The sequence below is a fragment of the Leptonotus elevatus genome, chromosome 14, assembly GCF_054856555.1.
Source record: "Leptonotus elevatus isolate MCC_2025b chromosome 14, RoL_Lele_1.0, whole genome shotgun sequence".
In the NCBI taxonomy this organism is placed as follows: Eukaryota; Metazoa; Chordata; class Actinopteri; order Syngnathiformes; family Syngnathidae; genus Leptonotus; species Leptonotus elevatus.
The window spans coordinates 11,722,514-11,748,998 of NC_141252.1; the positions used below are offsets into that span (position 1 = coordinate 11,722,514).

Below are 26,485 nucleotides of genomic sequence, written 5' to 3' on the forward strand. Positions count from 1 at the left end.
CGCTCAAAGTCAGTGTTTGTTTTCACACAGTCATTCAAAAAAAAAAAAAAAAAGTTCACATAATGTGCTCGCTATCAGCTCACTTGTCTTGTAGAGAGGGAGCTACAAAAAAAGTACACTCGCAATAGAGGGTAGTTTTAAAATGGCCGTTTGTTCTTTGAACGTAACAAATGTATGAGAGCAGTTTACCAACTTTTTAAGCGCCAAGGCACATCTTTTAGAAAAATCTCAGCACACAAAATGATATAGCGGACTGAAAAAAATATATGATACAGAGGTTGAATGTATCGCCTGCCATCTAGTGGAAGAGCATTTAATTGTTGTGCATGTCATTATACATCACTAGCATAGAGAGATGAACAAAGGTATTGTAAATAATTTTCACGCGAATTAATTGTAGCAACCTTGGAAATCACTGTATTGTATTAGAGCACCTCACCAATGAAGGTTTGTGTATGTTTAGGCTGCCCCCCCCCCCCCAAAAAAATGTGTTAACTGCAGGTGACCATGGAAACAGTGTGATGTTTAATACACATGTAGAAATTCTTTAAACAAAATTGTATTTTAAATGCTGAATTAATTATCTGATTTACTAAAAAAAAAAAAATGTTTCTTGATTAGGACACCAAATTCTCATCATTCCCAAACATCCGGTGAGTCAGCTCAAATTTGAGTATAAAAATGTTACTGTGAAACCACAGTGCTTACATATTTTAGTTTTAAGCAAGTATTTTTATTTTATTAAAGATTTTGATATGTATTTTAGGTGCATTCATTGTTTTCTATACTGTTGTTTTAAGCCTTTAATATATATATATATATATATATATATATATATATATATATGTATATGTATATTTTACATTTTTGTGTGTTTTCAAGCAGTTATCGTCTGCCCTTTTTCTCTATGTGTTAAATTCTACTATTCTTTTTGCGATAGCAGCTTGCTGCTATAATACTAGCGTGGTGGAGACAAATTCCTTGCATGCTATTACATACTTGGCCAATAAATCAGATTGTGGTCATGTAAACTGCCAAAACAGCACTTTTTAAAATAGAAAAACATTTACAGATACTGTACTGATTATGTATCTGTTCAGATTTCTGTTGGTACTTTAACTTTTATAACTGCAGTTTAAATTTAGATGCATGATAACTAATATTTTGTACAGCTTGTTTGTGCATATTCTCTGCAGTTCAGTAACCTCAATTACAGGTAAGCCTAAAATTATGCATAGCCAAATTGGTATATTTTTGCTGGAAATGACACAAGAATGTGGAAAAAGATGGCAAGATGTTCCGTTAAGGAATAATAACAATAATAATAATAATAATAGTTTAAAACATGTTCTCTTTTTTTTGTTCAATTAATATTTAAAAAAAACAATCTTTTACCATGAGCTTGTGTAATTTACAGCTGAAAGCTAACCCTGTTAAAAAAAAAAAAAGTAAAATCATTCATACTGTCTTAAAAGGGGATATGATGGGTATATGGCACCTATGACATTATGTTTTCTTGTTTCAAGTGAAACACACACACACACCTAAAGCCCTCATAGAAGTGAGTGTCTGGCATGTCCTCTGCTCCTGTGAGTGCGGGTGACTTCAAAGTGAGTCGGTAATCAAGAGCACAGACGGCCCTCTGAATTCTGTGGCCATTCAAGCCGCTTCGCGCAGTAATCCAACACCTGTGTGATGCAAGTGTGCATGTGTGAGAAAGTACGCAGCAAATAGATCATACGTTAATGTCAGCGCAGAAGCCCAATTAAGTATCCTTGCTAGCATGTAGGCGCGCAAATATTTCGCCATACGTCACATGGCGTGACCTTGTCAAGGCCCGCGACCGTGCGCGGAAAAGTGAGACGAAGGGCAGCCAATGCGAAGAAAGACCACTCATCGGCCACTAGAGAAACAACACAAGTTCAAAAGAGGAGGGCCAGTGATTAATAATAACTTCATTAGCCGCGAGCTGCTGCAGTCTGTCCTTCAGAGCACTTGAGGGAGGTCTTCTCAGATGGCTTCCTGCATCCGATGAGTGCTGCCTATTGATTATATTGTGCTGGGCCGTTTTAATGGTGAAAAAAGTGGGGCTATTTACAGCCTGGCTAAGTCTGCTCTTCCTGCTAATCTAATCCCCAAGCTACTCATGTGGTCATTCCTTCCAAGAAAGCTGAGAGCTCTGTGTAACTTTATACCGGCCTGCCCCTAAGGAGAGAGCAAGAGAGCAGAAAGAGAACATGAAGGCGGCGGTAGTGGGGGGGAGAGAAAGGAAGACGAGGGTGTGCAGTCTGTATATGTGAGAGAGAAGGTTTGGGAAGTGGAGGAAAGGAAGGGGGGGCTACGAGTTAAAATCACCTTTGGGTATCATCATGACAAAGCCTCTTCTCTTAAACCAACCCCATTGGCCTCTGCTCACCCCTTCCACCTCACGTTAGTTCAGTTCTGCTCCATTAAGTCAGAGGCTCTATCGCCGAGTGAGCTCCAGCGGCATCCAAGTGCGTGTACACACACCGGCAATAGACGTTCGCTATGCCTGGCCAATTGGGAGCATGGCTGGGAAATGCATATTGGCGCAGAGTAACATGTGAAGTGATATCTTAGATATGTAAAACACAAAAACAGTTCCTATGGAAGAACCCATCCAGATGTGGCTAAAGTAGCCTGCTAACTAACAAACAATAAACAACTCCACTTTATTCATAGAGCACTTTAAAACAACCACCGTTGCATACAAAGTGCTGTACATGGAGCGGAAATTAGTCATACAACAAGACAGTTAAAACAATAATTAATAACAAAAATAGCAAACATCACAAAAACAATACCGATTCTCATGCTAAGTCAAAACCAAAGAATAATGTGTTTTAATGACGAGTTAAGATGGGTCAATAATGCTCAGTATCGGTTGGCATGACGACATGTTTTTTTAAATGCAACATTAATATGCATCTGATAGTGTGAACCAAAACGGAGCATTATTACCTTTGTAAAGGCAGAATATATCAAATAAAAAATAGGGCTTGATTGATATGGATTTTTTTAGGCCAATGCTGATTTTTTGAAGGAAAAAAAATACAGATTATATGCGAATTTTCACTATTAGCGGACCGACCTGGTCCCTATTCCTTGTGAATAGCGGGCATCAAATGTTGGCAAAAAAAAACAAAAAACTTTCACATTCGGTTCCTAGAATGAATTTTGTAGTGCAATGCATTTAATCAATGAAGTTATAAGGACATTAATCCTTGTCATATGTGTGTTTGTGTTACATTTAGTGTATGTTTGATTTATGTTGCACTGTTTTTATTTTTTTAAGAAAACAAACCTGCATTGCTCACCTAAGCATTGCTTGTAAAAATTAATATTTTCTTTGTTTTGAATGACAGCTCTGTAGAATTGACCTTATCAACAAAGTTCATGATTTACTGTATATTGAAGGTTATTGTATAGATTTATGTGTAATAAATAATAAAGCTATTGTTACTTGTGTTCAACTACTGTAAATGGTTAGAGTACATAAAGGGGAAAATAAAATAAAAATACTACAAATTTTTGGCCGATATTTGAAGGGCCATTATAGGCCGATTTGATCAGTCGGCCGATTCAGTTGGGCCACAGTAAATAATAGTTTTGGCGAAATCTAGCACTAACACACAAACTGATTTTTTTTCCATTGGCCAACAGTTTGTTATGCAGATTAGCAGGTGGCAAATTCAGATTCAATTGTATTTATTTATTTTCATTTCTTTACCAGTTACTTTCCACTTCAATGTTCTTTCCAGTTAGACTTTCAGACGGGTAATAGTCATTACATGTTCTTGTCATTCAGTTCAGAGTTTTGCCTCTGAAATGTCTCTCTTTCTTTCTACCCCGGCTCGTAGGTGCCAGAGTTTCCACGAGTACAGCAAAGAGCAGCAACACTTTTACCTCTGCTCTAATTAATTTAGTAGTACATATAAATGAATACTGCTAATCACCATAAAAAATTTTTGCCAATACAAATAATACAGTGCTTCCTTATCTCTTCCTCTCTCTGCCTACTGTTGCCTTCACCGCCTAGTGATTGCTCATGTGGGATTCAGTTGGTCTCTCGATTGTGTGATGAGAGTGATTCTTGACCCGCCCCATACATAAAGTGCCTTGAGATCATTTCTGTTGTAAATTGGCGCTATATGAATAAAATATAATAATAATTAGAAAAAAGTAAGCTCTTGATTCGGGCTGATGTGACTTGGGGACTGTTTCACGTCAAATTAAAATGTCAAGATTATATACCAAATAAAAATGAAACGTTATAAGCTACAGTACCAACAACTACACTTTCAAGTGTGTGCCCACCCGGCTCACCACCCCACCCCATCCCCCAAAGCTCCCTGAAGACCGGACTTGCCTTTTGTTCACAAGGCCCTGAAACCCAAGCCGTTTCGCTCCGTAACATCTTTCACTCTCTCGGCCCCACTGGAGCATTAGCTGCAACTTGATATGAGTCTTTTCAAAGCCTCATATTATTGTGTAAATATGGGTCACTTTGGACTGCTCCATTATGTCGCTTCGGGGGAGCGGGACAGGGCGAGTGCAGGTGATGAAGACGGCGTAGTGACACAGTGGGACAGTGTGCGCGTCAGACTGCAATCAAAACCTCAAAACACGCCAGGGGTTTTCCACTTGCATGCGCATAGACAGGAAGAAGATTTGTGCCAGGTTTTTTTTTTGTCCACCAATCCATTTCGCAATAAATAAATAAAAAGGAGCAATTTAAAGCAAAAACCCACATTAAAATAACACTAAAAAGAATCTGCTACTTTTACATTATTTCAATGGCTGTTGAACCTGAGTCTGCTATCAGTAATGACAGTCAGAAATTTCCCTGAAATATTTTTTTATTCCCACTGCCTGGAACACACCACATAGTCACAAAAGTGGTGGTGCGTTCCAGCGGGTTCAGCGTCATTTCCAGCTAAGAATGCGCGCATCATCGTTAGATTTGGACCCACACGCCGTGGAACTAAGGTGGCTTCGGTTCTTGAGGCATTGGGTCTCTTGTCTAGACTCTTTAGATTGACTGGAATTGGATTAAGAAGTTGATGGAAAAGAAAAGAGGCAGCCCATATGTAATATGCTGCGCTGGTTATTTCAGCAGGCAGACACTTAATCAACAGACAAACCACAGAGCAGACGCGCACAGACGACGACGCAATCAAAGCCGCTTCCAACAAAACCCTCATTGTCAAAACGCTGTTTGTTTGGCAGCAGCCTGTTACTACACAAGACAACATTCCCCTTTGCTTTAAAGCACGTTGGCTTTTTGTGATGGTGAGCCAGTCCGCTGTATGAATGAAGTTCATGCCATGCCCTTTCAAGTTTTAGCGGTGACCTGAGACGAGACCTCAGCTTGAGCACCTGTTGGCTTTTGCAACGCCCTCACTGGTCCACGGTCACCTCTTATTTTGATTACAAAGGATCAGAGGCGTTTTTGTTTGCTTCGCCTCATCATCAACATGATTCATGACGAAAAAAGAGGATGAGGTGACTTTGAAGTAAAAAAAAAATGTTGTCTTTAAATTAATTTCAAAAAAAAAAACGTGGCTTACCTACCTGAGAACTACTTCAATGACAAATTAGTAGTTATGTGCATGAAAAGGTGCTTATTCGGATATTCGTTCACGTGGGTGTGGCAAATAAAAAAAATGGAATCATAATTTTGTAATAAAACCTGTGTTTTGTTTACATGGCAACTGTTCAGCGCGAATGCACTATCTTTGACAGGTACAGACTTAAAACTATTGGAAACCCCAGTTGACACCTCTTCAAAGAGAATTTGTATTTGTTGCGAAGCTGTGCAAGACATTTTGAACTGCAATGCAATCATTTAGAAAAAGAAAGCAAAACACGTACATTTCAGGCAAGCAGCTGTCGGCATGGATATCTATACATAGAGCGTTCTGAGAGTCCTGCAATGGTCTCTTTGTTAAAACCCCGATTATAAACGACACATGTTGCCTGTATCATAGTAGCATGTCTGACGTTTGTAACAAACCAATCCACGTAAACATTGCTAAAGAACTCAGTGAGTCCTGTGAAATTATTGGAGCCAAACACACGGCTTGCTCCATAGCTAATATATCTATGATCTCGGCAGCTAGCTACTGTAGCAAATAGCATGCAGGCTAACCCGTGAATATTTACAACTATTTTACCAAAGTGGGCATTGACCGATGCAAGTTCTACCGTTGGCTACACTGCAATGCGAGATTCTTACTTATGGTAAGCCATTTGAAACTGAAAAGGGAAGCCAGCCTTAAACATTTCTTGACAATAATATGTTATATCATCACTGGTCTAAACATGACATTCTGATTAATATTACATTAATGAGTTATTCAGCAAAATCCAGCCGTTTTTATCCATCTCAGGGGAGCGGCCATTGTGCCACTTGCTGTCGAATGAAGATGACATCACACTTAGACAGGGCTCAGGCAATGACCAATCACAGCTCACCTGTTTTCTAAAGCTGAACTGTGATTGTTTTTTACCTAAGACCTGAGCAACTGTGATGTCATTTTCACTTGACAACAAAAGGCAAAATGGTCGCCTTCTGATATTGAAAAAAAACCCTGCTGGATTTTGCTGCCATGAACCAGAATACCGTATTTAGACTAGTGGGGCTGCATAGAACATATTATTGTCCGCCGTGACTTCCCCTTTAAAAGAAAAACTACCTCATAGTTACAGCAATGTGAGAGCAATGTGTCTGCTTATTATAATAATTTACAAATGATTGAACGTCGGGCTTTAGACACCATATGGTGTAGCTAAAGCGCTATAAAAGTCTTCTCCATTTACTATTACGGTCAAGTTGTATTTATTTTCTGGGAAATGTGTATTTTTCCCCCCTTGAAATACCTCATATCATCTTGCGAATCCAACCAGCATTTGTTCACTGACGTCGGCACAATTAGCAAATCCGGATTTTAGGAGCGAGTCTAGCCCCTACAAATTAGAGATGTTCATTTCAGACTGGCGGATTGATGTGTGCACAATGAGGACAGCTGACAAATACTGGACACAGAGCTGAAATGGATGGCAGCAATGGTGCCCGGAAGTCTTCCTTTAGCGCACAGCTCCGACTGCGGTTGAGGATTCCTGGCCTGGGAGCGATGAGGGCCAAAGGAAGAAGGGGAGGGGGTGGGATTGCGCAGAACCACACACCTGCCAGATGATTTGTCAGTATAGAGGGGTCAGCACTCAGCTGTCACCCCCTAATCACCCATCCTACCCCTTAAGTCTACCCCCGCCAAACCCTACTCTCCAAAAACACCCCCTCCCTGCATTCCACTGGCAGCTCCGGTTTCACTCACAGCACGGTTGCCCCATCTGCCCCTCCTTTCCACCACCCCCAGAGAAAATGTACCCGTGTGGAAGACGCAGCACACTGAGCACATTGTGACTACAAGCGGTGTGTGCCGGTTACACAGTTCGTGTTTGTCTAAGGCCGATGTTGTTTCTTTCCGAGCCATACGGCAAATCCAGCAGAGCACATTATAGGAATTGGTCCACAGTGCAGCGCAGATACCCCCTGCAGACAAGGCAAACACTCTCACAGGTATACTATATCTGTCAACAGCAGCCTTTCAGCGCCACAGGTCAAAGGCCATCCTCTTTTCCATTGAATCCAACTTCCTCTGGGATGCGGCAGCGTGTGAGAAGGACCCTCAACTATTAGCATACCCACTGTCCACCAGATTAGCTCAACTTGCGGTTACATCACCTCTTATCCATGATCAAGTGTCTTATCATCGTCACTGACAGACTGAGGCCGCATCCCTGAAGGAGAAGTGGCGGAAGCTATCACTAAGACTTAGTTAAGAGCAACATGTTTAGAGTGTTAACAGATGCTCTGCTTGATGCTTGAAATTGACACCCACCTCATACATGGAGGGTGAGTGAGAATCTGGAAGTTGCCCTCAAGTCAGAAGCTTTAATGATAATGGCTAAGCGCTATTGTCGTCTCTTACAGACAGTGCCTAGGATAAAGGCCGATTGTTTTGCATGTGCCTGAAGACAGCTTCACTTCCTGACCTAGCTGCCACCTGTCACCGCTCATCCACGGCACTCTCCTGCAAATCCTCATTCTAGCCTGATGGGGTCAGTAGAGGCTGGCTAACTAGGACAGGCTTCATGCTTGGAGGGACATCACACACCCTGTGTGCTACTTGATCCAGAGCATGTCTTTTCTTTCCTCTCCAGACCTGCCACTTGATAACCCTGTGCCACACTGAAAAGCCTTAAGGAGGGAGGGAGGGAAGGAGGGCGCCCAGTGGACTGTGGGGGGAGAAGAATGACATGACATCAGTGTGTCGTCGCTAACCAAATGCAGCTGTAAACAATGGAGGGACATATGCTGTTCTGGGAATGGCTGCTAGCCCGAGGCACTCCCATATACACCGGCAAAGGTACCTTGACAGCTCGACGTAACATTCTGGGAATAGAGCACCTATACATAGAGGAAGAATAGAGTTTTCCCAGGAGGGGGGTATCAATTACAAATCACCTGAAGGATTGTGGGGCAGGCAAGGTGGGTTTCAAGACAAGAAAGAGAAGAAAGACAGAGTTGTAGTTGAGGCAAAAAGACAAGAATAACAAGGGGGCTCAAAATGCATAAATCATAAAGGTGATACACTTCCTGCCTTTAGGTGTGTGGTAGGCTCCACATTACAGAAGTTTGTTTTCTTTCTCCAGCTCTTAAGAAGGGAAAATGAACCCGCTAATCCCCCCGTACATCGCCAGGCCCTTCGCCCCGAGGGTGAAGAGCAAGGAGAGTTGTGTTGAGTTTGCAAACCCACAGTATGCGTGCACATTTGTTATTAGCACAGTCAAACTGCAAGTCCAAAGCACGCGACCTTACAGTGGGCAGCTGCTTTCGCCAACCTCCGCAAATATCATTGTGCTTCAAAATAGTCACGAGACATCACCTCTGCCGGTTATTGGCCTTGCTTGCACTGAAGCTGCGACGCCAATAAACCTGGAGTTCCCTTCAGGCTGGAAATGGCTTGAATTGGCCGGCTTCATCGCAGAGGGAGACTGCTAGTCTGTCTGGCGAATAGCCCGCAGAGGGAAAAACAACAACACTCAAAGTGGTGTTGTTGCACATAGACCAGAAATGCATCTTTGTCACTTGTGTAGTGCTCGCTACTTTTCCAAAATGACTCACAGGCAAGTAAAAAGGCTTCTCAACTGGCCCGTACACTTATTTTGGCTGGTACTTCCAGAGGATCAATATTTGCACAGATCTATGGGAGGGAAACAATAGTGATTTGGCCTCCACCGGCGCTGTCTGTTAATGGTCTGTTTACTGAGACAGACAGGATAATGGCCTGGGTGGGGGTGGGTGCACAATTGGACGATGGCTGCACTGCATATTGTTTTTTTATCTGTTTAGTAATGAGGAAAGAGGCTGAGAATTTTAGCTGGTCTGAAGTCATGTGATGGGCGCTAAGTCACGGGCGCTCGGTTGACATGGACGACTTTGCAAGTCAAATGGCTTCCCCTCCAGCCTATTGTTTGACAGCGCCTGCCATCTCTTTTGGCTATGCAAATTGAACATTTGTGACCTCTGCGAGAGCGAAGCCAGGTTTTGAGATGAGAGCACTTAAATGATTGCTGGGCCTTGTAACATAAGAAAGCAGCACGTGTACTGAGAGTGGAGGACATATCAGATATCTTAGCAACCAAGTTCAACTTTAGGTCTTCAAGTATTTGAGGGGAAAAGCCCTTTTGTTATGCAAGAACCAAACAAACCAGTTTCTCATAAATAGTTGTTCTGGCAACAACGCTGACTATTTTTATTGGCCCAATGAGTACAAAATATGAGTCTTTAAATGATAGTAAAAGTAGATCAAAGACGACTGCTCTTGAGGGAGTTCACTTGAGGTCATTCAAACTGGCGCCGCAGCCTCCTGCTCATAACTTCAGCATCAAAGCTGTGCTTGTGCGAGAGAGTGTGACTGGGTGAGGCTCACAGTCTCTCCAAGGTGCCATCACTCTGGTCCTGTCACTCTCAGCACCCTCACGTCCACTACTGTCAGCGACCCATGACCCCCACAAGGCCCTCCCCAATCATTTCATCCCCACCAGCTCCACCAGACACATCAGATGGATGCGCACCCAGCAGAGATCAGAGAATGCGGGATGCACGGGGAAGCCATTCATGTCCGATTTTAGAAATCCATCTGTATCTTGATGGAATAAGAAAAAACAACAAAGCTGACTTGGACTTTTGTTCAAGAGTGAGAGAGGAGACACAAAAGAAGGGGAAAAATATCACTCAGAAATTTAACAAAAGTAGGAAGAGATTCAAAAATCCCTTAAGAACGGCTTTTAGAGGTAATGCTAGAGGTGTGCAAAAAAAAAAAAAACGATACGGGAATATACCATTGCAGGCCTCTTTATAATACACGTATCGTTACGGAAGCTTCCGAATCGTGATTGCACATTTGTTCATAAAGTTTCCTGGCACGTATCTGACAGCTGCTCATTGCTGTGCGGCGAACACACATTTCGACCAGGCATGACGCTGGTGGTAAACCGGAAGTGCTACTAGCATTAAAAGAAGAAAAACATTTTTGCCACCCAGCATAATCAAAAATAATATATATAAACATTTAACTGTTTTCATAAAAAAGTCTGGATAGCAATGTAAAATATTGGGATATTCCATTGTCACGTTGTTAGCAATACCCAGCCCTAGGTAATGCTAGCTCCAAACGCCACACCCACGGTGCCTGACAAGCTGTACGCCTGGAATTGAGGCAACATTCTGTATTACTCCCTCCCAATATTAACACATGAATACTTGCATATCAGCTAAACACACAGACATCGTTGGGGACGTTGAAGCTAAAGAGCATAAGCAGGAGGAGTGTATCACTCAGAGACCCATTAACCCCTGGCTCACGACCAGAGCAGTGAGCGGACATCCTTTAAGCACATGTTTAACATTGCTAGTCTATGAGCGTACAAATGATTTATGCTTTACTTATGTGCATGAAAATACAAGCATAACAGCGAAGTTTGGTGGGACATTGACTACTTAGATAGGCTACACTCTGAAAATTAAACGGATCTCACTCTTATGGTCTGACGTGCGCGTTTTTTTTTTTCTATTATCACGGATGCACTAAACACAGAGAATTCAACATTCAAACTTCACTTTGGCACAAACATTTTGGCTAGCAGGCAATGTGAACCAATCAAACTGCTTGAATCATTTTTCCTTGCACATGCACGGCCATTTTTTACAAGGCAGACTGGTGCCCAATATGGCCCAACAAAAAATAGGTCACGCTCACTTGCTAAAATGGGGCAGAGGGTGCAGCTGCCCTAGACGGCAAAGAAAAGACAACTGAAGACTCCTCGGTGTGTAATCTAGTAAAGGTGTAAATGGTTGAGCTTGGACTCACACCCAAAATCCGTGTTTGGTATTTGTTCACTGTTTAACCAGCGAGTTTGAATGAACTCAAATGTGTTACTAAATCTACTTCTGCCAAAAAATGTGAGTCCAAAAAATGAAAAATCCAATTTGATCAAAATGGTTCATGAAGTACACTTACACTGAACAAAAATATAAATCGATGCATCACTTTTGTTTATGCTACCATTTTTCATGAGCTGGACTCAAAGATCTAAAACTTTTTCTACATGCACTAAAGGCCATCTCAAAATTTATTTGGAGCAAAAGAAAAAAACAATTATTATTTTTTAATCTTATCCAGTGTATAGCACTTTATCTCAACTCAACACACCATATGTTGTCCAAAGTGCTTTACCAACCCTCATATTCACTTTTTTTGTTAAAAAAAAACATGCTGCATTCCCACCAATAGCGGGGGAACAGTTTCCAGCGGCGTGATTGCATTGTAGTTAATGTACTTCGTGCGGAACGGTGCAAAAGGGCGTGGGGCGGCGCGGAGGACACGTTTGGAGCGGTCGGAGGTGGCACGGTGAGGCGAAAATCCGCACTTTCGCCTTTTCGCCCAAGTTGAAAAATTAAAACTTTTTTCGCGCTTCGCCTCGCAGCAGCTAATCGCTTCAAGTACGGGCTACGTCACACAAAGCGTCCTGTCTGTGGTCACACGGCACCCAACAACACGGCCAGCCGGGACCGAATAGTGAACAAGGAAGTTGCATACTGAGTGCTGATAAGTGTATTTACCTGCTGTTGAACTGGACCGAGGTAGCAATAGTGTTTAGCATGCATTAGCTAAAGCTATTTAGCGCTACCATCGGCCGGTGGAAGTAAACATATACCTAAAAATAAATGCGCCGCTGAAGAAAATAGTGCAAGGAAATAAGTAGAATTGCTTGGCGACACAGCTCCTCCTCTCTCTGGTGTGCGCAAACGCACGAATGAGGGGCATGCATTCCAAAACGCTACGTGGTGAAACGCTAGCGAAGGAAGCGTTCCAGAACGCCTCCCCCGCTGTTGGTCTGAATGTTGCATCAAAGTGTACACCAACACGTTAACGCAGCCGCGTCAACCTATGGGAAAGTTTTCCTTTTCAAATTAAAATAACTTTAACCTCAAGGATCCCTTGCTGTACACTGGCTAACGGCAGAATCCAGGGTGTTCTTTTAGACCAATTTTCAATCCATCTGCTTATGTCATGCCAGCTGCTAGCTAGCGCTAAGCTAACCTGAGTATTTTTGTCTCCATTCAGCATGCAAGGATAATCAATGGACTGCATGGATACTGCCGTTGCTGCTGCTTACCAATTATAGGTGGGCAGAAATATTGATTAATCACTGCATCACAATATTGGTCGGACCGTGGGTCACCGTTAATATCAAACCCTGACAACTAATGAATTGATTGTTGAAATTAAATCCCTAAATTCAGTCCCAAATTTTTGTGCATGGAATTATCTGCTAAATCTGGTGGGACTGTTCCAGAGGACAAATGGGCCAACTCAATCATTCAGGTACCGTGACCGATGCTTGTTACAAGGCTCATCTCAGTTTAACCCTCTCTGACTCGCCTGTTTTGGTGTGAGAACGTACACTGAGGTTCACTTCCTCCTGTAGAGAAGTGCATCCCCAGGAGAGTAGCCCAGACTAAACACTGTTCGTTCAGCTGCTCGGCATCACCTCGAAACAAGCGGCAGATGCCTGACAAGCACTCCCAACAGAAAACTCACTTTTTCCACTAATTATGCAAAAGCAAGGCAAAGTGGGGGGAGGAGGCAAAACCTCAAAATATTATACATGCTGTCTTTTGGCAAGTGCATTGAGCAAATTCTGTCAGAGAAGGATGGGTAATTTCAGGGTGCTCGGAGCCAACACAAACAACTGTTCTGGCGAGGCTTCATTGTCAGCACTTGAGGTTTGAGTCAAATGTTTCAACGCTCTGTAGCCAATTTCTCTTTTCCCTACCCCCACCAGCCCATATGATTTGTCCTTGTCCAAGATCTTAGTCAGTCTTTCATCACCTACACAGCCGGAGCTTTCAAAAAGTGTTCTTGTGGAAAACAAAGTCAGACCCCAGATGACAATCTACACATGCAAGTCCAAACAAAAAATGAAAGAGCGTTCTCTCACGGTCTTTTCTACGTTGTACATAAGATCGTCTACATGAGACAGACGGCCTCCTCCCACCATCACCATTCATGTTTCCAAGAGTGGTTATACTGTTGACAACACTGTCGCAAAGAACAGACTGTCTTCCCGAGACAACACACAAACCACTAACCGCATAAGATAACAGTTCAAATGGTCAGTCAAGTGGGAACCTCAAATTGCCACCAGTTCAAATGAATGTACTTTGAGAAAGCTTAAGGAAAGTACTAGAGCACAGGTGGGTGCCCCAGTGACAGGAGACACAAAGGAAAAACGTTTTAAATAAATTTAAATCAAAATCAATAAATTATTCATGTGGCATGATTTTGTGGGTTGAGGGGAAAACAGAATTGCTGTTGAGTTAGTTTTTGGCAATGAAAATTGTGCTAAAGACACCACAACTGACTAAAAAGCATTGTATACTCAAAAGGTATACACAGTATGTTTTTGCGAGAGATCAAGTGATGATGATTTGAAGTAGGAAATGGAAATTATTTTGGCCATGATAGCATTAAGCACTGTATATTTCATAGCATTGGCGATTTATTTTATATAGTTTGTTTTATAATGTGCATATGCACCTGTAAGAATATTAGCACTTTTGATTTTAAGAAATGTGCACTTTTCCAAGTTATGTGAACTTGTTGAGCGTTTCAGTTTGTAAGCTAAAACATTTTTACACTTTAAAGTGAAAATGTGTTAATTTAGGTAGCATGAACCTATTTTTAAGAAAGATTATACGTATTTCCAACTTTTACAAAAATTGGCCATGAAATCAGGCATTTTAGCCCACAACAATCATAAAAAAATGCCTGCTAAATTCCTAAAATTTGCAGAAAAAGTGTTAAGAGTAACAACAAAAACACAAATTAAACTTTTATCGCAACTTTTAGACAAATTGGCCGTGAAATCAGGCATTTTAGCCCATAACAATCATAAAAAATGCCCGCGAAATCCTGGAGGGACTGACATTAAACAGACACAATGTAACAATTATTTGCCGTTACAAAGATAGCGCTCAGTTTTGACTGACAGTGTCAGAAAGGTACTAATTTAACTCTATGTGTATTTATGTTGTTGTTTACAGTGGTGTAGAACTGCTTTGCATCATACTGAGAGCTATTACTATGACACTCTCATGTGGCTAAATAAAGTAACTCGAGAATGAGAAACAGGCAGCCTGCTTGACTAGTGGTTAACACATCTGCCTCACAGTTCTGAGGTTCTGGGTTTGAATTCTCCTCAAACCACTCTTTTCTTTGTGGAGCAGTGCTAGTGTGAGTTTTCTCTGGGTACTCCGGCTTCCTCCCACTTTCCAAAAAGATACATGTAAAGTTCATTAAAGAATTAAATATCAATAGGTTTGATTGCAAACGGTTGGTTGCCTATATTGGTAAGTGACAAATCCAGGTGATGCCCCACTTCTATCCCAAAGTCAACTGGTGTACACTCCAGCTCACACAATGAACCTTATGAGGACAAGCACTGTGAAGAATAGATGAAGTTAACTCAAAACATTTTTGACGCTGTCAATTAAATGTGAGCAATGCTATCTTCACAGGGAAGGACATTTTTTTTGATACAGTACAGCCTTTTTATTGGATCTTCTTAGACCAGGGGTCTGCAACCTACAACTCTGTAGCTACATGTGGCTCTTTAGTCCCTCTCCTGTGGATCTCTTTAAAAAATGAGTACAAATTAAGACTTTTTTTCCCCATATTTTTTTAGATTCAATATTATTCAAATGAATTAATGATTGAGATTTAAAAATGAAATATTAAATTAAATATTCAAAAAAATGTCAGTCCACATTTTTAAGTTGTCAGAAAAAGAGATGGAAAGTTTTAAAAATTACTTAAAAATGTCCAAAAAGTAACCTTAAATGTCAAAAAAAAAAAAGGGAATAGGAAAAGCAGAAATGTGCCATAAAATATCCATGAAATTGCCAAAAATATATATATATAGGCAGAAAGGAAAACTTTCAAAAAGTAACCGTAAAATGCCCAGAAATTTCAAATTTCAAAAAAATTTTTGGAATTTTATTTATATTTTTAAGGGCAGTAAAGAAAATGTATTTAAAAAGTAACCATAAAATGTCCAAAAACTAAAAAGAAAGGCAAAAAATTACCATAAAATTTATTTTGAATTGCCAGTCAGAAAATTTCTTTTTAAAAAGGCAGGGCAGAAAATGCTCAAAAAGTAACGGTAAAATGTTTAAAAAATTAAAGAAGTAATCCCCCCAAAATACCATAAAATGTCCAACAAAATTGTCAAAAGTGTCAGAAAATTGCTAGCAAACAAAGCAGAACAAAAATGTCATGAAACAGCCATAGAAGCCATAAAATGTCCAAAAAGAGAAGAGAGGCAGAACATGACCATAATATGTCCATTAAAATTGCCGTAAATGTCAGAAATTTGACAGAAAGTCAGAAAAGTCTTAAAATGTATGAAAAACGAAGTATGGACAATTAAAAAAATAAATAAATAATAAATCCAAAAACAGAAGACAAAATGTAGAAGAAAATGAATTTGAAAGTATTGGATGCTGCATATGTGTTATGGTGCAGCTCTAATTAGCTCTTGGGCCCTCAGTACATTAGACTAACACACTGCTTCGTTTATCACAATGTTTAAAAGTTTTGCGGCTGCAGACAAATTTTGCAATTATTTGGCTTAAAATGGCTCTTTTGATCGTAAAAGCTGCTAACCCCTGTCTTAGACTGTAAAAGTGCGCTTGATGAAATGTGTGAATGTGGAACGAGAAGTTAAAAAGACACTTTTGGATGTCTGAAGATGTCGTCTGTCTGGAAAGAGAAGTAGCGCCCCAGTTAGCCATGTGATGACTAGATATTTGTACACGAGTCCACGTCTGGAGGCAGTCAAGCCACCAGGGAGGGTGTGTGCGTGTCCGTGTATGTACTCCAGTCTCCCTTGACGGCTGCATCCAAGACAAATGACCACTGGTGCTGCTGTCACTGCGGGCCTTGACCAAGACAAACAGCCAAGTTTTAAAATAAGTACCTGCTGCCTCGCAGCCCTTCCAGCTCATCTACACAGAGGCACATCCATGCTCAAACATATTTCCCTTCACAGGTCACAGGACTGGAGCTGGCATCCAACACTCCACACAGGGGACTCACTTTTCACCCCTTCAACCCTGTCTGCATTCTCTCTCGCACACACACACGCTTATGTGAATATTTACCACACAGCACACCAGTTCCATTATAGCCAAAATGCTGGGAGTGCAATAACAGGGGTGACTGGATGAGTATACCAGGTTGGAGGAACACTGACTGTGTGCAAGCTTTGACCATCAATGTATATCTGAGCAAGCACGCACAAAACTTCTAACGTAGCAGAATATGCATACTGCGCCAAAGTGTCAGCACTATTTCCTTGCTTTTCACTTGACGGCATATTGCATTTTTGGAGTTGTGGTTCATCTGACCGGGCCAGTCTTGTTGGAGTTCTTCACGCAATACATTTTTGTGTCTGTGGACTTTCCAGCATTGGTCCAAGTCACGGATAGGCAACTACCAGCCTCAGATTTGATTACTTTTCCCAAAAAAATAAAAAATAAATAATAATAATTCCCTTTTTTTTCTCAAACCTCAAAAATTCTTCAAAGAACCCTAATAAACATGCAAAATGTGTTTCCCATGAAAAACAAGGGATAATGAGGAAGAATCGTGGAAAAAATCCAAAATCTGAATAAAATAAAATATTGAAAAACAACAACAATCAACGAATCTGCGGGCGCCGAGCTGCAAATATACAGGGGTCAACTGTAGTTTTATGTTGCAATATCACCATTCAAACAGGCATGTTTCAGTTGCGCTCATACCGAGTCTTATACTGCGGATTTTAAAATAATATGCAGGGCAAACACAGTACCTCAATAAAATTAAAACTTCAAGTGAGTTTACTTTTTTTTTTTATATATATATATATATATATTTTTTTTAAATGTACAAAATTAGTTCTTGCACTTAATGTTGCTTTCTTGTTCAGATTTTTTGAGCCATCCTTGAATGGTATTTTTTATTCAAGAGAGCCCTTTACACTGGGACAAAAATTACCGTATGTGGTTATTTTGTTGTTTGCTTCAAACCCTTTGTTGTTGGGTCAGGATAGTGGATCTTTTATACATCCATTGAATTTTTTTTTATGAAGATTTGAATATCGTCACTGCTATGTGCAGCGACGATATATTAAGAGATTTTGCACGTATTTTGTCCAATGTGGCCCCCCCAGTAGCACTGATGTTAAAACTGTGGCCCCTTCCAGTATTTGCTGCCCATACCTGATCTAAACTATGCTATGTGTTTCATCAACATATCGATTAACTTCACTGAAGGAAGCATGATCTCAGCATTTCACTGAATACATAATGTAACAATGAACATGTGACAGCTATTCTTTTTCGACTCCCCAGTAATTCTTGAAACAAGCAGCACGTTTTAGCTTAAGTAGTTGTCTTCCCAGGCAATTACACAAGCTGAAGTTCATGATAGACTTGAAGGACAACAAAAATACAATAAGATGCATATCTCAGTCAAATAAAGGTTACAGTCTGGGTGAAGTGGTATTGAACATGGCCCGCCCGCCTCCCCCAAAATATGACCTTGTTTTGATGCTCTCACCCAATAAAAACAGGCCGTTCTCACTATGTGGGAGGGTTTTAGTAGCAGCCCGTTGCCGTGCAGACGGCCGGGCGCTGGGGCTGACTGATGAATGACATGCATTTGGTGAGGACTGGACCAGTGGCGTCGTGGATTGATTGGCCCAAAGGGGGCTGTCGAGAGGGGGGGAAGCACTTCCTGTGTGTGTTAATGGACGCTCCTGCAGAGGCACTGTGGCGGCTTGTGGGATGCTCTCCTTCGCTAATTTGCTTTCAGGCTTGCCGTTAATCAGACGATAATCAGAAATGCGTCCTAGCTTCACCAAAGCAGTATTGTGTATGACTGAATAGCAAATGAATACCTTGAGCTGATGTTAATGTGGAATGTATGAACTTCAATTTTTAGCAGCCATTCAGAGTGACAGACTTTCTACTTATGCATAATTTCAATGTAGTGCACATTAAAGCCAATTTAGAAATCATACACCGATCTTAATGTCAGTTTAACATCACTTAAGGATTTCTTTGTGCTTCACTATTTCATTTTTTTTTCTTTAAAAACTTTAGCTGCTATTTAAAGAAATGAAAATGGCTTGTGAGTGTAAAACAACTTTTACCCCAGTCTTCCCAGCTGCTCCAGTTCTGGCACCGGCGGTCCGAAGGTTTCAATTTGGAGGGGCTGGTACTGGTAAAGGGCTTCTTCTAACTTGGGTACAGCTTGCAGAGATACCGTCTGACCCTGGAATGGAGGTTGGGTAGAAAAAGCAAGACAGTGAGAGAAAGACTAATAACTAATTTAACACAAGACAATAATCAACACTGGTACACAATGGAAGCTATGTCAAAGTCACAACGACATATGAACACAAAACAATTATAAAAATACTTACTGTCAATCAAAGTACAGCATTAACAAAGTCCTGACAAACTGGTTTAGATAAGCGCTTTGTCAGCCAACTTTAGCACCCTTTTCGATGTGATTAAATTTGGAACATGTTCCGTTTTGATTGACATTGTGAAAGAGGGTTTTTTTTATTTTTTATTGTGGTTCTATTTTGCAGTTGTGCACTGCATCATGCTGAGAGCCGCCACTTATCCGCTGCAAAGTACCAGTGTGGCTCTACTGACTTCAATTGGGGGTACTAGGGTAGTTTTCAAAAATGTACTGTGGGAAACTATGAAAAACACAAATGCATTAGGCGGAACAGGACACGCTCAACAACAATGGAAGAGAATATTGCCTCCTTCAATATTGGAGGAACAAGTTCTTTCTGTTGTTTTTTTTCTGTTGAAAATACTCTCAACCTCGCTGCATTTTAATTCAATAAACGTTTTACAAACTTCAGTACGAATTTCTCACAGGGCCATTTTTACCTAGTAATATCCAACATATGAACTTCAATTGAAATGTTATGAATTTTCTTTTCACATGGGGAAGGTTAAACTTTTACGAGAACATAATTTTTGAAAACCTCAAGAAAATACATTCACACGCATGAGTGTCTGACGCTGGCACTTTTTATTGTCACGCACTGCGAAGCACAAAAAAAAAAGGTTTCTTAGTCAACAGTCAGTTGAGGTTTCACACTTGAAGCTCAAGCTTGGCAATCAAACGATAACTATAACCACTAAAGGCCATTGCAGATTTGTTCGAGTTGTGATTCATCCATCATAAGGGGAATTTCCACATAGTCAGAGACACTTTGTGTCAGCATGAAAGTCATCCGACTCAGAAGACAATCCGGGAATTGTAACAAGGATGCCTAAACAAACGGGGAAAATTATAGGGAAACTCAAATGGTAAAAAAAAAAAAAAAGACAATGAAGATAAAAAGATGAGAGTTTAGCAGGGGCAGAATAAACAAGAGAGCTCAGAGGGGAGTTAATGAAACGCAAACTAAATGAGTAACATGTGTCTCCACAGCCTCACATGCGCTTCAGCCTATACACAAGTAAAGCCACCTAAGCTCTACTGGAAGTTACTAAAGCACCAAGGATGCACATTAAGACAGTGGATGCAGACTCACTGAGCCAAACACAACATGGTTATTCTAAACAAGCACACTTAAGATCTCTGGTTGTGGAAATCCATTATGGTTAAGCCAACAACTGTTTGATGGTAGAAAAAGACAACACTTACTTTAAATGGTTTCAATATACAGTGGAACCTCAACTCCAACGCTTTAAAGCTCAAAGCGCTTTTTGTGTGTGCTGTTTTTGCACTGATTCCAAATTTGTCTGTACACTCGGCTCTGTGCACATTTGCTACGCCTTGTCTCTCCCTTTAACCTTAGGTTGCCGATGATCTCCAATACTGTCCCATCATTCATCCAACAAGGTGGCACCCCGCCAAAGACTAATGAAACACAGACCTGCCAACTAATGCTGAGCAACTTTCCCGTAAATTTGCACCCCTTCACTCTCTCATCCATCCTCCGTCAAACTTTCAGCATTACTTAACAACAATGCAACAGTCGGCGCAATGGGTTTAAACGGCGGGGGTGGCAAACGGCAGAAGAAATGTCTACGTGCCGGAGAAGGAAGCTGCAGATGCCTACGGAGCAGTAAAGCAGATTCTCAAGTGACAAACGAAACAGCAAGCCTCCACTCTAGAGAGCTTTTGGTTGCATTCCTCTGCAAGGTCACCTTCAAACAGATGTACTGACACTGCATAAGAAACAGGCTGAGCTGTAGCTTTTTAGCTCAATGTATTTGTGAATGAAGAGTCTTTCTTGTAAGTTATTGTGCAGGTTCCAACTTATCATGAACACCGCCTTAAGCAATTCAATGCCAAAGATAAGTGGATATTTTTCAATCCCATACACATGCGTCTCTCAGCTCTACAGTCTATCGTACCTGTACAAACTAGGACGTGTTCACCAATTGATGCAACGGAATGATAAAGCAGAGGCCCAAGGGACGTTTATGAGGCACACACTCGTAAAAGTCCCCTTACTTCAAAGGGACGAGAGATCCGCCTTTCAAAGTGCATCACACACTGTCTACCTTAAGCATACGTTAAAAATCAGCAACACACAACATAATACAAACAACACTTAGAGACCAACCTTTTCACATTGACCACTGCAATTACAGCAGTGGTTGAGGCAGACGGCTGCCCAATACTGTGCCATGGTTGACTCAGTTTTCTTGTTGGACATGCTCACTGAGCCAAGTGCCTCAGATAGCTTTTGTTTTTGAATTGACACTGAATAGTTCTTCCCCGTCAATACGGTCCAGATCATTCGTAATAGTCTTTATTCCCACACAGAGATTGAATGAACAAGACCCCTGCTGGTTGCAGACAGTATTGCACTCAAGTTCAGCTCTATTGCTTCAAGATGTTATCAATAAACAACAACAACAAAATCAATGAATTGATTACGTTGTCTATCCTAAGTCAGACTTTCCTGGCTTACGACTGTGTGGGAACAGTGTGAGGAAGGCCCCTCCAGCCTTTGCAACAGGGATGTTTGTCATGCAGTCAGGGTAGGCAGGAGAGCAGGAGAGGCCCCCCCTCCCCCACGCCCATGCGAATAATTAAATAAATACATTTATTTTTTATTTAATAATAATAATAAATAAATACAAAAATAATAATAATAATAATAAATTATTTTCAATTTAGTGATCTTGTCCATGCTTTATTGATTTTCTTTTTCAATCCGACACCATTAATAAAATAAAAATGATACAATAGCTGAGTTTGCGTATTTATTTCTTGCTCGAATATATGGGCGAGAAAGGAGCAGACACATTGACCTTTCAGACAGACCTACTCACCGTCTTGAACTGGGAGTCCCCTGCGATCCCTTCCATTGATTTGTATTTAGGTAACTGTGTTTGGCTCCAATAAATTCATCGTAACTCGTCCAATTCTTTACCGATTTGGACACCAATTGGTTTGTTAGAAACATCAGTCATGCAATTATGATACCAGATAAATGGATCATTTTATAATCGAGGCTTTCATGACATATTAAATATAAAGGTAAAAAGGTCAAAATTGAAATACAGGCCAATCCAATATTTTAGTTTGTACTATTTTTGTAACCGGCTGCAGACAGAACTTCAACGCACAACACGGCTTTGCAAGACACATCACAGAGAACCTCTCCATTCATGCAAAAATGACATCTGATCATCAGGTAGCAAGTGTAAAAGCTGCTTGCCCCTTGCCTTACACGTTTAAATATAACTTACTATATAACCAGAGGCAGCTGCCCCAGTGCAAAGCCCTTAAAGCTGTCAAGTCCTTTTTCTGCCGGGCTGGGCTTGCCTGAGACGCAGGCGAGGGTTGTCGAGGCCATCCTAAAGAGGGCCAAGCCAGGGAGAGGGGCAGAGGTGTGAATGCCCACATGTGCTCGTGCCAATCACAGCTGACAGTTCTCTTTAGCCTCTGACCTGACCACCCCGCTATCAAAAAGGCATGTAGTGATCGACTGGAGTTAGGGGGGAAAAAAGTCGCAAAAACCAGTGATTTGTAAAAACATTACATGGGAAAGTAATTCCTGAATTTGGGGGAAACAAACAAAAAATATGATTGAAGGTTTTGTGATACTGAGTGGTGATATGAAGGGGGGTGGGGAGTATGTAACGCCAACCTCTCAGGCAGAACAGGTTGGGCCAGTCTGCCAGAGAAAAAGTCAAGTTCAGCTCGAGCCTACTCTGCAAGTGTGTCTCCCAATCAGAGGTCACTGTAGAGGACGATTGAACAAAGCGAAACCAACCTGACTGAACAGTTTGAGTGTTTGCACTTGTATTTTCTAACCAGATCAAGTCACATCACGTCTCATAGATTAATGCCAGAGAGAACCCGAGGATATTTAAGTCAGCTACACATCTATGTTTAGGGATAAACTTGAGTTGTGTGCGTCCCAGCAGCTTCCACTAGGTGCCCATGGCGGCCTTGTCAAGAATGTCAGCTGCTCTGCTGCCTGTGACAAGTGGATCAGGCCATAGTGGTCCGAGAACCTTTCATTTAAGATGCCGCTGAAAGCTGCTCTAGACTAGAGCAATTCCCCATCGGTCAAACTCTTTGAGGAATGGGACAAAGCAGTCCGGGACTGCAAATACACAAAGCGAAGATAGAACAAGCGCTTGGCATTACTGTCCTGGCACAAACAAATTTGAAACGCTTAAACAATGCAAAACCAGGCGTCACAAGTTGCACACTGCACAAACCTGTCATTTATATGTTAATGATGGTAAATTCATGTTCACGAGCAGGTGCCAGGAGAGAGGACTTGTTATTGTTTGGCACCGAGTCTGGTTTAATGTGTCAGACAAAAACAAGCAACGTGTTTAAACAGGGACAAGCTGGCTGCCTCCCATGCACTAATTCTCTTTTTATATCAGTGAGCAACTGATTCTTCAAAGGATGTTTACTCAGACTAGGCAGGGTTGTGTGCATTTACTTGCACACCGCCGAATCTGTGTGTCTTTCTTCAATAGTGCCAGTACAAAGTGACGGATTAGCGCACAATTTCCAAGCCATTCCTGGGACAAGACCAGGCACATCCCAAGCCTCGCAGCGCACCTGGGCCCAGGCCACTTTCCATTTGGATGGTCTAACTTCATCAAGCATCCATTTGACAGCTTTCTGACTCAACCAGAATAGTCGTGCAACATTGGGGTCCCAAAGTAAAGAGCGGGCTTAGATGTTTGCTCGCATGTTCCCAGTCAACAACATGACACAGCTGCTGCATCAGATGAGACATTAGAGCACTCTTTATTTAAAGACTGGAGCCTCCGCATCTTTACGTTCCTCGGATTGGTGGGCTCAAACACAGGCAGATATGTCATTCCACCGGTGACAGCTCACCTTGGCCCGAGAGATGAGGCAGGCTAAAGTGTTGCATGTGGCGGGGTTAGTGATGACTATCAACTTGTGTGACAGATGAACTTGCACATCAACACGGTTGATATAATTAGAGGCCGTAAAATCAACCAACTGTTCATTCATCTCGATCGCCGGTTGCTGTCTCCTTATATATTGTTAATATAAGAGAAAAATATCCTGCCTGTGCGTCTTTGATATTTGTGGTTTAGAAGTCACGAGCCAAATTTCTATTTATTTATTTTTATTACAAAAACGCTAGAAATAAAAATAAAAATTAATAATAATAATAATAATAATAATAATATTGACAGGAAAAAAACATTCTGTGGGGGACAAAAATCAAAATATTTCCGGAATTAATAAAACAAGCAAACGTTAATCTTTTGTTGAAAGTCTGCCAAGTGTGGAAGAGAGATGCTCTCATTTAACATCATCTCACGCCATAGTCTCCTCTCCTCTCCTCTCAATATTTGCAAAATAATAACAAATGGAAAGTCGCATGTTCGTTTTGTGCATTTTAACTAAATTTGCTTAGATTGCAGAAGTCAACCATTTTTATCCATTTCATGTGGCGGCCACTTGCTGTCGACTGAAAATGACATCACAGTTGTTCTGGGCTCAGGCAATGACCAATCATGGCTCACCTGTTTCTGAAGCTGAGCTGTGATTGGTCATTGCCTGAGCAACTGTGATGTCATTTTCAGTCAAAAGCAAATGGCAAAATGGCTGCCCCCTTAGATGGATAAAAACGGGTGAATTTTGCTGCTTAACTCGTATTCTCGCAAATGCAATATTAATCAAAATGCCATGTTCAGACTAGTGGGGGCACGTACAAAATATTATTAAGGATTTTTTTGGGGCTGACTTCCCCTTTAAAAATGTCAAAATATTTGGATAGGAATCCCTTTAACGATTTCTTAAGTGTTTTCGTCAAAAGGATCCCCATTGCCAAAGCTGCAGAAATACCTGGAAAAACAAGCTGCTATTTACATGGCAAGTGCCAGTAACATTTTTCATGTGTTTGTCAAACGGACCACTACAATATTACATTTTTAATACTCTATTAACTTTGGAAATGTGTGTTACTGTATTGGATTCCACTACAATTTAAAGGGTTCCTTTGCTCAAGCGCTCCTCTAAGAATCCTTTTCTAAAACTAAAACACTGCATAATGGCCAACAATGGACAATAATCTTGCTAACTAGGGTGTAATGACCAGGCGTCCTGTAGTTACTTATGCCAAAGCGTTTATTTTTCCAAGCGCTAATTGGCATCACTGTACGTGCTTTAATGACAGACCGGCTTTGCTGATGTGTTTCCTCCAACTTGAACTCATCTTGGAACATGGGACCACAACCTAGCAGATAAATGAATTCCAGCAATCTGCAAGAATTTGCCAGTCTGTGCTGAAATCTCACCAAGTCAAACACAAGTCATGCTTTTGGACTGCGAGGTGAAGGAAAATTCAAACCCACATGTTCTCCCAACTTGCAGCTGAGCGGAGCATATGTATGGAGAGAGCTTAGGGATGGTAGAGTGAAAATAAATTAAGGGGTGGGGGTGGGGGGTGTGACCGCAGAAGAAACCAAAAGCAGGATAATAACGCTGTTTCTCTCTCCATCAGCAAGTTTAATTTTGCGCTGTGAAAGGTGCAAACACTTTCACACGTATGATCTTGATGATGAAGAACGACCATGGTGGAAGAAGTCAATCACATGGTGAGCTTCACTGATACAAAAACTTGATAATGGATCCAGCAGGAGCCTATAGGTGACGACCTTGCACATATCTCTCCAATGCATCACAATGAACAGTGGGAATAGAAGCACTTCTCATGAGGGTTGTTGGGGAGGGGTTTAGGTGATGACACAGCCTGTCTCATCACAGTAAAATGAAAACAAATGACTGGAAACTAGAACAGCATCAAAATGGAAGGTCTCTGCAGGCATGGAAAGCTTATAGGGTCCAGATTCACAAGGTCTCTCTTCTGGCTCAGAACAATGTGATGACATGACAGAACGAGTGAGGACCTTTTCTTACAGTGAAGGAGAACCAGAAAAATGGAGGCACTGCCTCCTCTAGTCTTTTGATCTAATACAACTGTTCATTTGAAGTTGTGTTGACTAAAAAAAAAGTATCACACTCACCATCTGAATTCCTGTTGAAAAGTGATTGGTGGATTTGACCACGTGTTTCTGCTGCTTGATCTCAGTCTCCAGCTGCGAAGCGCGAGCCTTGTGTTTGGCAAACAAGAGGTAGGCAGGAAGCTGAGACTTTTCCTGAGAAAACAAAAATGGTTGCATCAAGTATGCTACACCACCTTGATTGCGTTAGCTTCAAGGTTGAACTTTTCAGTGTCTCCACTGAAGTGTTGTCTAGTACAAACGTTTAAGAACACAAACTTGAAC

At 41.2% G+C, this 26,485-nt stretch overlaps 1 protein-coding gene across 1 annotated transcript in view; it reads right to left on the reverse strand.

The window, feature by feature from the left end:
• The window catches only part of mnat1 (MNAT1 component of CDK activating kinase), a 41,288-nt gene that overhangs the window by 614 nt on the left and 14,189 nt on the right, over positions 1 to 26,485 (reverse strand). Inside the window, exons 6-7 of the mRNA XM_086094852.1 lie at positions 26,225 to 26,356; positions 18,853 to 18,974 (exon numbers count right to left, since the gene is read on the reverse strand). Coding sequence (XP_085950978.1) covers positions 18,853 to 18,974; positions 26,225 to 26,356 — 254 coding nt within the window. The remainder of the gene's footprint in view (positions 1 to 18,852; positions 18,975 to 26,224; positions 26,357 to 26,485) is intronic.